Raw genomic sequence first — 17,045 nt, forward strand, 5'->3', positions numbered from 1 at the left:
TTTCGATAGGCGGAGATACAGGAGGGTATGCTGTGGCAGTATGCCCCCAACATATATGCCAGAGCCGACTGATCTAATGTATATGTATAAATATGCATCATCATCAATCCCCCCCCCCCAGCTCTTCTCGTCTATCTCCGTCTATCAAAATTTCCCATATTCATGGGAAAAAATTGGCTGAAATTTGTCCATGTGGAAAATTTATGAACGTTTATGAGAAATCGACAGTGCATCAAACAAAATAATTTTTGGAAAAAAAAAATTACAAATGCAGTGCAATGATCCTTTTTGAATAGACATCATCATCAGCATCACTTTGAGGGACAGTCACAGGATGATCCTCATAGAAATAAATGTTATAATTGTCGATTTCACTGTAGAAAAATTTAGTGTGGATTTCCACCACAACAATAATTTCATAATTAAATTAAAATCTTTATTTTTGAAATATTAAATTTGCTTAGAGTCAAAATGTAGGTGCATGTGTTGTGAACTTAACATGCATTTTTTTTTTTAGAAATGCTTGTTATGTATTGCTTATCAAGTGCACTATCTTTCTTCCGAATTCAGAAGCAGACAACTCTGCAGGTTATTTTTAACTTCAAGTGGCATGAGTGAATATTTTATATGATTAAGCCAGATTTCGCTGTGCAGAGAGACTTTTTTAAATGATAGAACGGCTCACAAGCACCATTTTTCCTGGAAGTTGAAATGCCACAGAAAACCAATTTCAGCCAGCCACCACTATGCCATCAGTGGGGTTCAAACTTAGGTTCTCACGATTCGAGTCCCCGATGATGCCCATATAATAGCATAGAGAGGCTAGGATCCTATATTAAACCCACAGCTTCTACTGCCTTCCTTAGCCCTTCCATAACCCTTGGGGAGGGGGATATTGTCCACTGTGAGAAACGCTGATTTGGATAAAATAGGGAAGACTTTGGTTGAGATCGCAAAAGATCTTCACTCCAAGTTCTAGCTAAGGATTGTACCTTAAATCTGGGGTTACTTTTTGTGATGCAGTCTCTTTGTACCTTGATTATATACGAAAAATTAGGGTGGTTTATTTCATTTAAAAGTTAATAAAAAGTAAGTCAATTACCTTCACTTCATAATTTGATGTTTATTACCAAAGAATGAAATGCACAAAAACAGTAACTAGTTAAACATCATTGGTTTCTTTCAGTTCAGTGGCATTATTGCTACACGTGTCAGGTTCAGGTTCTGCCTCTGAACTTATAGCAGAGGACTGAAGTTCACTGTTGAGCATTTCTTTGTCACTGCTAGTCGAAGAAGAATCTGTAGGTAATGCTGGTGCTAATTCCGTGGTTACATTTGAGTTTTCTTCAGGAAGATGTTCATGATCTTCACTACCAGGTGGAAAGCATGTAGAAGTTGGTGATGTCTCGTCGATCAAAATAACCTGGGCTTCAGAGATTGTGGAGGGCTTAGCCGATTTCTTTGAGTTATCCTGATCATCCTTCTGAGTTGCGCATACATTTGGACTATATGAAGAGGTCTGGATCAAAAATTAAACTATGTGAATATATATCATATGAATTTGCATGTACAGGGTGGTCATGAAATAACTTCGCTGATATACTAGTCCCAAGCAGCCACAAAAATCAATGAATGTGGATGAAATTTGAGATATAGGTTTTTCAAGGCATGCGCTCAAAAATGAAAAGGAAAAACAAAATCCTTAGCTCTCGTGGTTATTGTTACAGCAACAAAATTTCGAAAAATTCAAAAGACAAAACAAACTTTTATGCATTGCTGAGTGATCAGCACAGTGAAAAATCATGTATGGCATTAGAACGTTACCTGTAAGCAACATAAATGCCATCACCAGACACAGAAAGAAGATTTCACCAAGGGGTTGGTGTGCTAACAACTCAGAGAGAAACTTCTGGCGGCAGAACTCATCTGCACTTGTTTGTCCACATATTTATTTGTCTTCATCTAGTACTGCGTTCATGGATACAGGACCATCTGAGAATGATGTCACTCTCCACTATCCATACAAAAGTTGTTTTTTCACAGCTGACCAATGCAAAGATGCATTTAGGAATGAAAGAAAATTCAACTGCCTTGCGGGGAATCGAACCCATATCCTTTCATTTTCCGGGTGAATGCCCTAGACCACTAGACTGCAAAGGCAACGAATATCTCAATCTCTCCTTGCAGCTCATATGCACTGAATGGGACCGTACATTGACTCCACTATCTGTACAAAGGTTTTTGAAAGCTGGCTGATGCAAGATATATTTAGGAAAGAGAGAAATTTAACTGCCCCTTTGGGGAATCGAAAAACCTTCGTATGGATAGAGGAGGACGACATCATCATCAGACAAGTTGCCATCTGGTGGTAGTGACAACAATTGTAAGCTCTGGCCTGAGTTAGGTCCGACCGTCCACATATGGTCCTGCACCAGTGTATATGAGCTCCAAGGAAAGATTGAGATATTAGTTGCCTTTGTAGTCTAGTGTTCTAGGGTGCTCAACTGGAAAGTGAAAGGACGTGGGTTCAATTCCCTGCAAGGGCAGTTGAATTTTCTCTTTTTTAAATATATCATAACAGCAATATAATATCAATTTAAATATATTATAACAGCATTAGCCAACTGTTAAAAACCTTCGTATGGACAGCAGAGAGTGACATCATCCTTGGATACGTCACCATCTGGTGGCAGTGTCAAGAATTGTGAGCTTTGCCCGAGTTAGCTCCGACCATCCACATATGGTCCCATTCAGTGCACACCAGCTCCAGGGAAAGATTGAGATATTTGTTGCCTTTGTAGTCTAGTGGTTTAGGGCATTCACTTGGAATGCCAGTGAAAGAATGTGGGTTCGATTCCTTGAAAGAGCAGTTTAATTTTCTTTCTTTCCTAAATATATCTTCGTATCTCTCTCTCAGCCACTGTTAAAAAACCCATACAGGTACCATTCCAACACCATTTATGGTATTTTACTATGCTAATCACATTTCAATGCATTAAAGTGTGTGTTGCAATGTGACACTGTGACTTTTTCGAAATTTTGTTTCTGTAACTTTAACTAAGAGAGCTAGGTTCCTGTTTCTGTTCTCATTCTTGAACACATACTCTGAAATATCAGTATCCTGGATTTCATCAGCATTTTCCAATTTCCACTGCTGCTATGGGCTCGTATATTGGCAAAAAGTTCTTTTATTACTACCCTGTATATAAAATGCACTAATCTTGAAGAAAAAATAAGCAAAATTACACAGCTGAAATCAATATTGTAATATTCCTATGACATGCTTCAAGTAAAGAACAGTGATACCCGATTTACGTCACTCAGCAGATATGTCATTTTGTCGATAAGATACTTAATTTCAAGCAATTAGATACTTTTTAAGCAAAGCTTGAAAGTTTACATTGCGTTTGCAGAAGAGAACTGTCTACTTGTGAGAGTAGAATAACAAAAGGCAAATAGATAAAAAGAATAAGGTGCGCACTGTGCAAATTTAACCTGTCTTTTACCATATATATATTCCCATTTCTCCCCTATTTTCAACAAAGTTTACTTCAACTTGTAATAGTAATAGATATCAGTCATAAACTACTGAAATCATATATTTCCCTTGAAATACATTTTGATTCACTGCAGATTTGTATTAGTCATTTTATTTCCAGCCCACAGGTAATTTCTCAGCAACAATAACCTGAATCAGTAATGTGGGGTAAATGTGGGGTTTTCCCACATTTTACAACTTTTCTTGCCTCGAATCTGTGATGCCATCGTTAAATACAATAGGTCAGGAGGTGTGCAACAGCTGGCTGTGAGATTATTTTATGCAGTCCACACCAAATGAAAAACTATTATATTTTGGATATTAGTTTTGATTTACGAAACAGTGGTTAATGTAGAAACAAAATTATTTCTTATATTATTTGACAAAAACCATTTGTATTTTCAAGACACAAACACAAATCTTCTTTAAACGCACAGGCACATGATTGATTTAAAAACCTACTGTGGGAGTTATGGAAGTAGCAGTAGAAGATTTTCTTGCGCAATCATTGAAGGTAATCTTAATAAGAAAAATTTCCCTTTTAAGGTTACCATAAAAATTAAAAACCAATGTGCTGCCGTCTTTTGGTAAAAAAATATTCAGTCATTTATTAATTTAACAGGGGGAAAAAACAAACTAGAAAAGCATTCTGCACAAAATTCAAAATAACAAATTCCAAAATATCAAACTGTTTTTTTTTTTTTTGTTTGATAAACTTCAAATGTTTCATGAGAAAAGTAACATTCTCAACTCTGGTGAGAGAGAGCATTAGCATTCAAAATTTGCTGAAAGAAAAGAAAAATTAACTTGTTAACAATAATTCACTAATAATTATTTATAATTAGTATTTAATTAAATGGAAAGTTCAGTTAATTAGTTAAATATAGGGGGGAGCAGGTGGGTCTCGTGCCCTGGGCGCTAGACCCAAGGGGACGCAAATTTCATTTTGAAACCTCTCCTTTAACATTACAAGGGGGCGTCAAAATGTGTGCTTGCCTCGGTGGACCGAGCATCTAGTTGCGGCCCTGCTTAAATCCCATCAAAATGTTTGAGGCCCATAATGCCCCAGCAAACAATCATACTGGGGAAGGGGCTTATATGTCAGAGTTCTCTCCCCTTGCTCATGTGCCCTATACATCAGAGTTTTGTTCCTGGTGAGGCCTGCAACACTACCTCTGACCAATATGTTGGCTCTCGAACAGAGGGAAGTAGAACACCCCTGGTGTTATGGCCATTAGATTCGATAAAGAATATGTTTGCCTCTTTTTCTTACAATGTATCGACCCCCATATGCCAGAAACATGAATATGAAAATTTCCAATACTTGGGAAATGACGTTCAAATGTTTACTCTATGGAAGTTATTTTCCTAAACGATTGTATAACATGTGTTTCGATATTGATACACATTTGCCTTTCAGGCAAAACTTGGATAGCAAAATAAATTATCTAACCAGCTGATAAACTCTAAAAGTGAAAATTTGCACATCCGTTGGTAGTCTTGGAATGAACTGAAAATGTAAAGGGCTATTCAAATACAAATACAATGCCACAACAGGCAAAATGCCCAACGAGGTGGCTGAGTATTACATCAGCAAATGTTTAGCCATTTTTTACCTCCATCAGCAAAATTTCGCCATCTCTGCCACTTACCTCCTAACACATATTGGCGGGATCAGAAACATACAAGGGGGAATCATAGGGGGGCTTGTGTCTCTCTCCCAGATGAACAAAAAATAACATTTTAAATGCAAAAAATATTTTTTTTTAATTTCAAAAGAAAATACCTTTATGTGTTGTTATAATCAATTTCTGTGACTTTCCAATACTATTTGAAGGATAAAAACTTAAAATTTATTTTTAAGAAATTCACTATGATCCACCTTCTAAGCTATATATGGTAAACCCTTGGCGCAGGGGCTTATCTGATGTGGCTTACTCCCGAAACCTAATTTCCTAAAAATGAACCAAGTGGCACATTTCCAGATCACTCAAGTAGGCCCATTGCACATTAACAGATCCTTAATCACTTAAGCTTTAAGCTATCCTTGGCACATTTAGAGATCCCTTGAGTGACATGTGGCACAGTTTTAGAGTACTTAAGTGGTCCCGAGTGTGACTCTAGATCACTCAAGTTACCTGCAGCACATTCCCAAAATACGTTAATGATCCACTGCATAATTCTCTGGTGTTTGGTCAGAACATGATAACTCCAAAATCACATAGTATAATCTGTACAAAATGGAATGTAAACAGACCAGGCCCGTAACAAGGATGGGCAACCAGGGCAATGCCCTGGAGCCTCAAGTCGAATGGGGCCCCCACAAAAAAATTTACACTTATTTTGAATATTCATTTCACATACTAAATCTGGTTCTAGGGAGCCAGTCTGGGGAGGGGGGGGGGGTTAATTCTTTTGTGTGAGATATAAGCATTTTCATTGTCATTTAAAAATCAAAAATAAATCATACACACAAATACAAATGAAAATATCATACATCAGCATGTTGTTTAGCCGTAAGCACATATTTATGCATTTATCTCATTTTTAATTAGTTATAATTATCAAGATTTAATTTTAGATCAAAAAGTCATTTTTGGAGAAATCATGTTTTGACCAAACACCACAGAATTATGGATCACTTGGATGATGCAACAGTTCCAGAGCAATTAAGCGGCCCGGACACATTTCCAGACCACTCTGCCCCACGAACCATTTAGAGATCACTAAGGAGGAGAGATCATTAGAGATCAGTAAGGAGGAGAGATCATTAGAGATCAGTAAGGAGGAGAGATCATTAGAGATCACTAAGGAGGAGAGATCATTAGAGATCACTAAAAGATCATTTGAGGAGACATATCCATAGGGAGAATGTTAGTTCAGTTGCCCATAAACTAAATTTTCTCACCAACAAGGTGTTAAGTGAGATGGCTCGCTCCAATGGATATTTTACATTATACAATAAGATTTTTGTGTTTGTTTGTTGTATCCTATGTATATAATATGACCAGTGTAAAATAACAGTTGAGATGGCGCGTGCCCCCCCCCCCCAAATTTCTTCTAAAAAGTACCTTCATTCCAATACATGTACATTCATCCTTCTTAACGAAACCCCAGAACTTTTCTACAACTCCCAACCCCATCTCGTCTGTAATCACTACAAAATTTGTTAATTGCGACAGTACCCAATTGTCCGAGAAAAATATGTTGTAAAAATTGTGTATGTCTTTTTTTAACTCAAAATAAAGTGTTCCAGACTCTACCACAATGCTGGGCTGAAAGAGATCTTGGCAATGGGATAAGTCCAGTGGCAAAGTTCTGGTGTTCATTCATTCATTGCCCATAAACTAGAAAAAGGTTTTTCTCGTTTTTGGCACATTGAGAAAGATGCCATATAAGAATATTTCATATTTTTATAAAGGGTGGTTGATGACATAAGCATCATCCAAACCTCTTCCCCCTTGTCATCAAAAGTCAGCAAATCAGAAACCCCATTTTCCCCCATCGATGGTGGCCACCTCGTTGGGCATTTTGCCTGTTGTGGCGTTGTATTTGTATTTGTAATACTCTTGAATCACCCCTAAGTTGATACATACAAATAGAGTATATCAACTTGGTAGAAATTCCCCAATGACATGTTTATGAGGTACATTTGCACCTCATAGTATTAATAGTATAACATAGGAGGTAGCTGTCCATTTCACTTTAAAATATGGAAGACAGATGGCAGCGCCATTATAACATGAAACACATGTATGAGAGAGACTCTGACAGCTTGAATACATTAAGGCCACACATACACTCAGAACACATGTTCTGACATGTACCAATTTCTTAGAAATTACAAGTAACGTTTAAGAAGTGCATGTAAGGTCTAGTAGAACTAAAATAAAAAGAGGGCTGAATCCATTTTTTAAAAGAAAAAAATTTTAAGCAAACAGTAAATATCTCCAGCAAAAGAGCTAAAATAAAGCTATAAAAGGATAAAAACTTTTGTTAACCCTTTCAGACTAGATAGCAGAAACGTAGGGGTTGTTTTTTCTTACAGTAGATATTATTTTTTAACTTTTGGAGTTCAGTCCTGACTTTAAAAATTGTTGATAATCGTTGAAGTCACTGCTGAATTCACTGAGAATTAAAAAAGAATATCTATAAAGAAAAGAAATCAACCCCACCAGTTTGTGCGCACCAGGACTGAAAGGTTAGGACATATAATATGTGGCACATGAAAGGTTTAAGTAAGAGAAGTTTTGCTGTGTTCAAAATAGAGAAAAAAATGGTGCTCAGTCAATTTTTGTAGTCCAATAACGAAGCTGTAAATCCTCCCTTATACAGACCACTCATAAAGGAGCACCCAAAATACAGCCAAACTCAATTATAATGACCTCGGTTTTTTATAATGACACCTCAACCATAACGTCGGAAATAGGCAGTCCAGGCTTATTCCCATAACGTCAAAAATAGGCAGTCCAGGCTTATTCGCATAGAGAATAATGTTAATGAACGTCATTTATAATGTCGATGAAAATGCAATGACCTTGGATACAAGGACACATTTTTTCTCATTTTTGTATCTGTTTTCACAGCATCTTTTCAAGAGAGATATTCCTAGAAATAGAACTCACCGCATTAACACAATGTGTGTCGGTTCTTCTATAGCAGTGTTATTTAAAAAGGACATTATCGCTCCCTAGGGGAAGGGTGATGGAAAGGTCCAGGGAGTGGTAGGAGCTATGGGTGTAATATAGGATCCTATGAATTGGCTTGAGTTGGGGCAATGAAAAAATCTGAAAAAAGGGGCGATGGAAAAAAAGTTTGGGGACCTATGTTCTATAGGTGCCTAACGATGAAAAAAAGATTTATTTATGTTTGATGCTTCTATTTACTCATTGACAACCTGTAAATGGGAAATTCCTGTATTTTCTGGCAATTTTGCCTTTCTTGACTTTTCATTCATAAAAATATATTATTTTTTCAACGAAGCTTACTTTAATTCATAATCTTTGCAAGAATCAGGCGATGAAGGTAATTTACGTAGTTTATAGATTTTGTAAAAATGAATATGAATAAAAATAAAATATGAAGAAAAAAAATCTTGCCATGTTCAGATTCATTACATTAAAATACATTTATATACTTATCACATTTAAAATACAATTTAAGTCACTGAAGAATATATTTCTCACCAAGGGTTATTTATAAGTAAATATTTGGGTATTTTGCCAGCAATTGGCAGAACTTTTGTTGAGAAATAGTGGTATCTTGTATTCACGATTCCAATTTCCTGTATTTTCCTTGATCAAATATGGCCACCCTAATCATAATAAAATCACAGCACAGTAACTTCATGCACAGCATTCGATTGCATTTGATTATATTTTTTGCCAAAAAAGATCTTGCAAATGTCAACCTCTGTTGTAATGATACCTCGATTCAATCGACAAAATTTTGTGGAATCGTTGTTGTTGTTATAATCGAGTTTGACTGCAATACAATGTGTTCTCTAGAACAATATATGATCCTCTGGTTGCTGGCCGCTCAAGAGTGCTCATGGTCGCACTGGGGGTTTGTGTTTGGCGGGCAGGGTTCCAGTCCTTTGTTTGCTTGTATGGCCGATCTTAGGGCCAATGGGGGGGGGGAATTATCTCATAATCCGGAGGTGACCTTTCAGTTACAAATTCTTTGGAATATGGACTGGGTCACCATTCAGTTAGGATGTAAAGATGATTGTGTAATACAGTGTGAGCATATTGATAACACCAACAATAGAGGCAAATAGCAAAGGAAGAAACTGGAAGTACTAGTGCCTGGTTCCTTGTGTGGCATTAATTGTTGAGATATTTGTTAGTTATTATTTTTAAGTTATTGTTCTTTTTATATGTTCAAATGAGCTAGGAGGACATAAATTTATAATATATACAGGGTGCATAACTATTAGCATGCACAGCATTTTACTGGTGAACTGTTGATCGTAGAGGCAAACTTCCAATTAGAAAAAGGTATCCAAATAATGTGTAGAACTCAGATGCATCATTCATGTTGCAAGGGGTTGTGATTAAAATAAAATAAAAAATAATTTTATACACACCCTTTTTATCCTTAAAAACCCAATGAAAAAGTTGTCGCCCTGTCTCACCTAGGCCAACAAAAAAAATTCCATGTTTCTAAATGCAATATTTACTGAGATGTTTGAATTAAAAAATGAAGAATAGTTTTAGAAAAAACAATATAAATGCAGGTAAAAATGAGGTAAACACAGTTTATCCGGGTAAAATGCAGTTAAAGGCAGAATGTGGATTTTTTTTATTGGCATCAAAAGAGCCAGGGCAGCAACTTTCTAATTGGGTTTTTGAACACAGGGTGTCTGTATAAAAAGTTATTTTAATTCTAATAACTGTACAACCCCTTGCAATGTGAATGACATATCAGAGGTCTGCCCGTTATTTGGATACTTTTTTTAATTGGAAGCATGCCTCTAGGATCAACAGTTTGCCAGTAATTTTCTGTGTGTGCACTGTTAGCTATGTACCCTTTATATGGAGTGTTATCACAACAAAATATAGAAAAAAATATAGTAACCTGGCACACATCTCCTTCGACAACAGTATCTTGAATGGTATTTAGTCCATTGGGCTCAACTTCTTGAACAGGTTTTGAAGCCAAAGCAATCTTTTTCTTTAGTTCACTAACCTGACTCTCGAGAAGACGTATCTTAGCATCAGATTCAGTCTTTTTCCTCTGAAAAATGTGTATTTCTCGATATAGCATGGCCACTAGTTCGTCTGAGAAAGAGGGATGGTAAGAATAATGAAAAAAAAAATTAATATCAGGAATGCTCATAAAAAATATAACAAGTTAACATCATATACAAGATGAGTGAGTGATAAAAAGATGTGGTTTGCACTAACATACTTATCATTGCATTTTTTATTATTATTTTGTTTTTGATCAATTTAAAAAAAATCTAGTTTAAAATTTCACTCACAGATGGCACCATATAGTGAAAAACTTGATGCTCTCATAAAATGTGACACAAACAGTGCATAATATAATATTTATTACAATTCACATCACACAAAACTTTTTTAAAAGAGGTTGTTTATTTTTGGACATATTCAGATTGATGCCATTGCACAAAATTTCTCATATTTGCAGCCAAACATCAATTTCACAGAGGGTTGCAACAGTAAAGCCTGGTGCTTTAAATGCTACACACATTAATGCTTACCTGTGCAGGTATACTTGTACAGGCACGTCAAATGAAGAAACCAATCGATTTAGGTTAAAAAAACACGTGCAGCTATAACCAATGGCCGTACACACATTTGAGTTTCTCTGTACAGGTACCATCCAGTATACTCAAACATGTGTAGTGGCCTTCACAGATTGCAACTAATTTCAATATTTTAGTGAGGTAGAAAAAAAGGAAAAAAAATTTTTTACACCCACCAGCAGAATCTTTCATTTGTCTTTTTTCTTCTAACGCTGCTTGGTACCTTATTTTGAGACTCTCCTTTTCCTGTTCAGATCGAAATAAATAATTTCTTATTCGGTTGATTTTTGTGTTGCTGGCATTTGATGCATTCGCAACGTCATCACAAACCTGTCTGATCAGGGGTTTAAGTTTATCCATAATCTGTAAAGAAAAAAAATTGAGACATTGTTCATGCCACAAAATGAAAACTTTACGACTAACAGCATTGTACATACAGTGAAATCTCTAAATGGACACCTGTGAAACTGAAATTTTGTATGCCAACAGGGAGTGTTCTTTAATAGATAGTGAAATACATTGAAAGGCTCTATAGTGAACACCCCCCCCCCGATCGACTGCTTTTACAAGGGGACACCAGTATCGATTGGTAAGGGACAATGCAAGGTTATGGTGTCGCAGGGAATTTTTCTCTAATAGGGTTGTTAATAAATGGAATAGCTTACCCCTGGAGGTAGTTAATTGTAACACAATTGACACGTTTAAAAAGAAATACGATAAACATGTTGGGGTAAATCGAGAAGCTATCCATTCTTAGAATAAGACAACCATAAGTATTCTATATGGGCGTTGTATAATATTTTATCAGGTGTATATATTGTTTATAATTTGTGTTAATTCAATTTTTAATTGGGTTGCTGTATTTTTTAAATATATGACATCCATATTTTTATGGGCATCTTTTTATCAGCCACCTCGTTGGGCATTTTGTCTGTTGTGGCATTGTATTTGTATTTGTATTTGATTGAATATTTGCACCATTGTAGGTCTGTTGCTATCTGTGGCGAGACTTTTTAACAGACCTTATCATAACTGAGTATAGATGAATTTTTGACAATGCAAGGTTATGGTGTCGCAGGGAATTTTTCTCTAATAGGGTTGTTAATAAATGGAATAGCTTACCCCCGGAGGTAGTAAATTGTAACACAATTGACACGTTTAAAAAGAAATACGATAAACATGTTGGGGTAAATCGAGAAGCTATCCATACTTAGAATAAGACAGCCATAAATACATTATGGGCATTGTATAGTATGTTATCATGTGTATATATTGTTTATAATTTTTGTGATTGTGTTTATAATTGGGTTGCTGTATTTTTGAAATATATGACATCCATATTTGTTATGGGCATCTTTTTCTCAGCCACCTCGTTGGGCATTTTGCCTGTTGTGGCGTTGTATTTGTATGAAATGGCCGCTTTGGAGAATTACTTTGCTGAGCTCGAGAGTTAAAAAAATGTTGTTGGGTAAAAGTTGATATTACCTACGAGAAATCTTGCCTAACTGGTAAAAAAACTATAGTGAAATTATTTAATGCATATATCTCATATCAGCACGGTTTTTAAATTTGTGAAATAAATTGTGAATATTTGATTTTTATCAAATTTCTAATAAAGTATTCAACATGTAAAAAGACCTAACTTGTTTAAAATAAACTTTCATATTTTATACTACTTGGTATTGAACTTATTCAGTGCAGTGCTGGACATTTGCCAGGATATACGCCAAGTCACCATGGCTACTAGAGACTATAAAATTGGTATTGGTGCCTGAAAGTTTCCAAATGTGGTTGCTGAATTGGAGTAAATTTCTAAATTGGAGTCTAAGGGTAACACAAAATTTTCTGATTACACTATGTCTTTTGACAAGTGAAAAGTAAAAAAAAATCATTGTTTAGGACTATTTTTCTTGACCAAAATACCATCCTTGGCTCCTAAGAAATCGGGCTGGAGCCTAAATATTTTTTTTCATTTATCAAGCCCTAATTCAGTGATCCTGAATGAATCTGATAAACCTTGCTTTTGCTCCAACATACTTTAACATTTAAAAATTTAAATGTTGATTTTTAAAAAAATTTTTGAGACAAGAGCTAAAAAAACAGCAAAAAAGCAAAAAACAGCTAAAAAATATAGTAAGAATAGAAGGGGAAAAAGAAACTGAGGGATATCATTCAGTAGAAAGGAACTAACTATTGTGAATATATGGAAAAGAAATTAAAACTAAATAAATGAAAGCAAGTGTGAGGATGTGTGTGAAAAATATATTCATTAAAACCTCTCTTTTGTGCATGGGGTGGGACAAAAAAATTCAAATTCATACTCAAAAGAGGAGTGAAGGTTAATCTGAGGTTTGAAAAGCATACTTTTATTATACACAGAGAAATTATTATTTGGCCCAACAAAAGTGGTGAACACATCTGGAGGGGTGTGTCCATTAAGAGGAGTTTACTGTACTATAATCTGTACAATAATCTATACTATAATCTGTACAATAATCTATACTATAATCTGTACAATAATCTATACTATAATCTGTACAATAATCTATACTATAATCTGTACAATAATCTACACTATAATCTGTACAATAATCTATACTATAATCTGTACAAAATGGAATGTAAACAGACCAGGCCCGTAACAAGGCTGGGCAACCAGGGCAATGCCCTGGAGCCTCAAGCCAAATGGGGCCCCAAAAAATGTACACTTATTTTGAATATTCGTTTCACATGCTAAATCTGGTTCCAGGGAGCCAGTATGGGGGGGGGGGGTTAATTCTTTTGTGTGAGAAATGTGTTTTTACCCCTACAAAAGGTAAAACTCAAATATTTCTCATATTTTTTTCTCAATCTGGGAGAGAAAGGGGGTAATTACCCCTCCATGGAACCACCACTGGGCTAACCCCTTTACTGAGAAGGGGGAGTACTCTTTTTCTTAGCATAACCCTCCCAAAGGGGCTTCAAGAAAAAGTCTGCTCAGATGCCCTGAATAGTTATGCTACACTTGAAAGAGACCAATATAATACTCTGTTTTAGACAGGTTTCCATTTTATAAAGGTGCACATCGAAGCATGGGGTTATCAAATACATGAGGTTATCTTTTGATTCCGTTCAAGAAAGACTTCTGTCCCATTGAGAATCAGCCTTAGACAGGTTTCACTGTATCTGGTAAATCTGAGCTACATTTGCCAAATTTCATCAAAGAGGATATAATACAAAAATACCAAATCAACATCAGTTGTGGATGGTCGCAACTGATGGAGTGCCTACATAAATGTGTAAAATTCATCAGAATTTGATTTTGAATGCTCAATTAAGATGAAAAAACCTGATATTATATTACTTGAATGTAAAAGAAGGTGAAAATAAAGTTATGAAAAAATTGTTAGTAACTATTCATATTTTCTTCATCAGCACAATACAAATTTGGAACTGATTCATGTCTAAATGAAGCATACCGATTCGTATGTCACGTGACTAACTTGTTGAGATGACTGTATCCTTATATCTTCGAACATGAACAAATTAGGAGAAACAGCTGAAAAAAAATACAAAACAGATTTCAGTTCCATGGAACCAGTTATCAATTCATTTAAGGTATACTGAGGTAAGTGGAACTGCTTTTTTATTAGTTCAAGTTCAACCTAGCACCTATGTTGGAGAAGTCATGAAGCTTCATTAAAATTTAGCAACAGATTTTTTAAATCTTTTTTTTTTCTTTTAGGGCTAGAGTGCATCATTTTCTTCAGTGTGCCATTTTCAAGATTAATTTTGCATTTCAGTGAGGCAATGCTTCCACTTGCCCCCCTCAAGGAGATAAGTGGAACCTTTCGCTATTTGTGCGTTAAAAGCATTCATAAATGAAAGAAGTTTAAACAAAGGGGGAAAAAATCGTTTCAAAACCATAAAAAAAGGCCAAACATTTTATTATTCTGGTCTACAAAGCAAATTAACAACCTTAATATGCAGGAAACTGACAATGTTAATTAGCAACTTTGGTATGTCAAAAAATCACAACATAATATATATGTGTTAAATATGTTAACCCCTCCCCCAAAAATTGTGTTTTGACAATGTCAAAACACAAATTTCTAAAGTCAACATTATAATAATAAAAAAATAAAATTTGCTTATATATTAGTTTAAAAAAGAAATTTTTTCCCTTGAAGGTGGAAAAAACAACAAGCAGGTTTGTTGTATATTTATTGTCACATAGAGGTGATTTTTCCATGTTTATAACACATCAAAGAATGAAGTGCAAGTAAAAACTTTGGAACTGATAGGTACTGGTGAAGAAAAGAGAAGGACCAGGGAGAATGGATATGTACAATCAAGGATGCACCCGTTTCATTAAACAGATTAATCAGAAAGTCTTAACTAAAGCCCAGATTATATGCCCTAAAAAATGATGAAATATGGTATAAAAATATACAAACATGCACTCAAAAATGGCAAAATATGCTATTGAAAATGCCAAAATATGCACTTAAAAATGCCAAAATATGCACTTAAAAATGCCAAAATATGCACTTTCCAAAAATGCATCCAAACATGTACCAAAATGAGAAAATATGCATTAAAAAATCACTGTGCAAAAAAAAGCAGATATATATGTATTTTCAAAATATATCTGTTTTTTTTGCGTAGTCCATGCTGCTTAATATGATCAAGTATGGTGACCATATGTCCCATTTGGTTTAATGGGACATGTGGTAAATGGGTATCGGCAAAGCAGAAGGATAACCGTTTTTCTTTTTCACATAATTGGTTGCAAAATGTTCAATCATTGATTTTTCTTTTATAACAGAAACACTTTTTTCCTCCTTTAAGCTAAAATTTTGCATTTTTGTTAATCAACATTTTGTGACATATTAGAATGAAACTGTCTAATGTATATCACAAATTATGATTTTTTTTAAAGTACACAATATGTTTCATCGATCACTTAAGAAAGTCTCTTGGGAAAAGGAATTTGAATCTTGTCAACTGAAAGAACTGGTCAAGAACTGAAGAAAAACACTTTTTTTTTACATCATACATTAGCCTTCACTATAGGAAGGCTATTCAAAAGCAGTTCCACACATACATGGAATCACAGTGAATATTATGGACTGATAACAATATTAAGTATGGAAATATCTGTCAACAGGGGGGGGGGGGGAAGAGAGCACCTTCAAGCCTCCTACACAGTCTTGCAGCCTGATAACAATAACTTACAGGAAAAAAATTAAGTTTGGTTAAACTTTAGCTGCAGAATGAGAAAAAAAACTTGGCAGCAAACAATTTGATAGCATTATCCAAAGTCCTGATAACAAAAAATGAAATTTTCCCCATTTTATGGTATTGGTCTATTTTGTTCCTTGCAAAAGTGATAAAAATACCAGAATGAGCACATTATCTATGATTCTAATAAGCAGTGTTGACTGTATTTTCAATTTTCTCAGTGCATATTCATTTGCAAAAAATATCTCCATGTATGCATATGCAAATAACTTCTACATATTTTTTTATTTCTAGTTAGTTGTGGCTGCTCAGCAATAAAATACCAGTAGAAAAATAATTCAGATGCTATTTTAAAAAAAAATTCAACATTTGAAATTGTGTTACAATGTGTAGGAAGCTGTTGAACAGCTGCTGAAAAGGAAGAAATGTAACATGATTTTGTGCTCGAGCGAACGAGCGATTTGTAAGAACGTCAAGCTTAAAAAAAAAAGTATGAGAGCAGTAGTATTGGAGAGATTGAATTAAGGGATGGTAGAGGAAAGTAGTCGTATTTAGGCTACGCTTGTTAATGTTCTGAATTCGAATAAAGTCTGTTTTTTGAAAACGTTAGTAAAATCCTGGAATACTTGAATTGAAGCAGCAGCCATTTTCCTTAGGAGCCAACAGATTTATCAGAAGCGGGATATAAAACCGGACTGCGATAGAAGAAAATGTCATTTCTCGTGAGAGGGCGAAAGAAAGACTTGGAGATGCTGGCATTGGAGTTGGGAGAGAAGCCGTCTTCAGATGACAGAGTCACCGATCTGAAGAATCTCATCGTCATGTCGAAGAACTATGAAGAGGACTTTGTTAGAGGACTCCTCGAGCAGATCATCGAAACCCGTCAAGAAGAAGCCGAAGCTCTGCGACGGAAAGAAGAAGCCGAAGCTCTGCGACAGAAGGAAGAAGATGAAGCTCAACGACAGGAACGAGAGGCCGAGCGGCAGTTCGAACTGGAGCGTCTTCGGATAA

At 35.4% G+C, this 17,045-nt stretch overlaps 1 protein-coding gene across 1 annotated transcript in view; it reads right to left on the bottom strand.

Moving 5' to 3' along the window:
• Nucleotides 1–1,103: 1,103 nt before the first annotated feature.
• The window catches only part of LOC149066832 (uncharacterized), a 66,845-nt gene continuing 50,903 nt past the window's right edge, over nt 1,104–17,045 (bottom strand). The window contains exons 12-15 of the mRNA XM_089253150.1: nt 14,270–14,349; nt 10,988–11,174; nt 10,118–10,320; nt 1,104–1,519 (exon numbers count right to left, since the gene is read on the bottom strand). Of these exons, the coding sequence (XP_089109276.1) occupies nt 1,163–1,519; nt 10,118–10,320; nt 10,988–11,174; nt 14,270–14,349 (827 nt within the window). The 3' untranslated portion in view covers nt 1,104–1,162. The remainder of the gene's footprint in view (nt 1,520–10,117; nt 10,321–10,987; nt 11,175–14,269; nt 14,350–17,045) is intronic.

The sequence above is a fragment of the Pholcus phalangioides genome, unplaced genomic scaffold (genome assembly GCF_987345545.1).
Source record: "Pholcus phalangioides strain wild (caught in Gottingen) unplaced genomic scaffold, Ppha-v1.0 ptg000032l_1, whole genome shotgun sequence".
In the NCBI taxonomy this organism is placed as follows: domain Eukaryota; kingdom Metazoa; phylum Arthropoda; class Arachnida; order Araneae; family Pholcidae; genus Pholcus; species Pholcus phalangioides.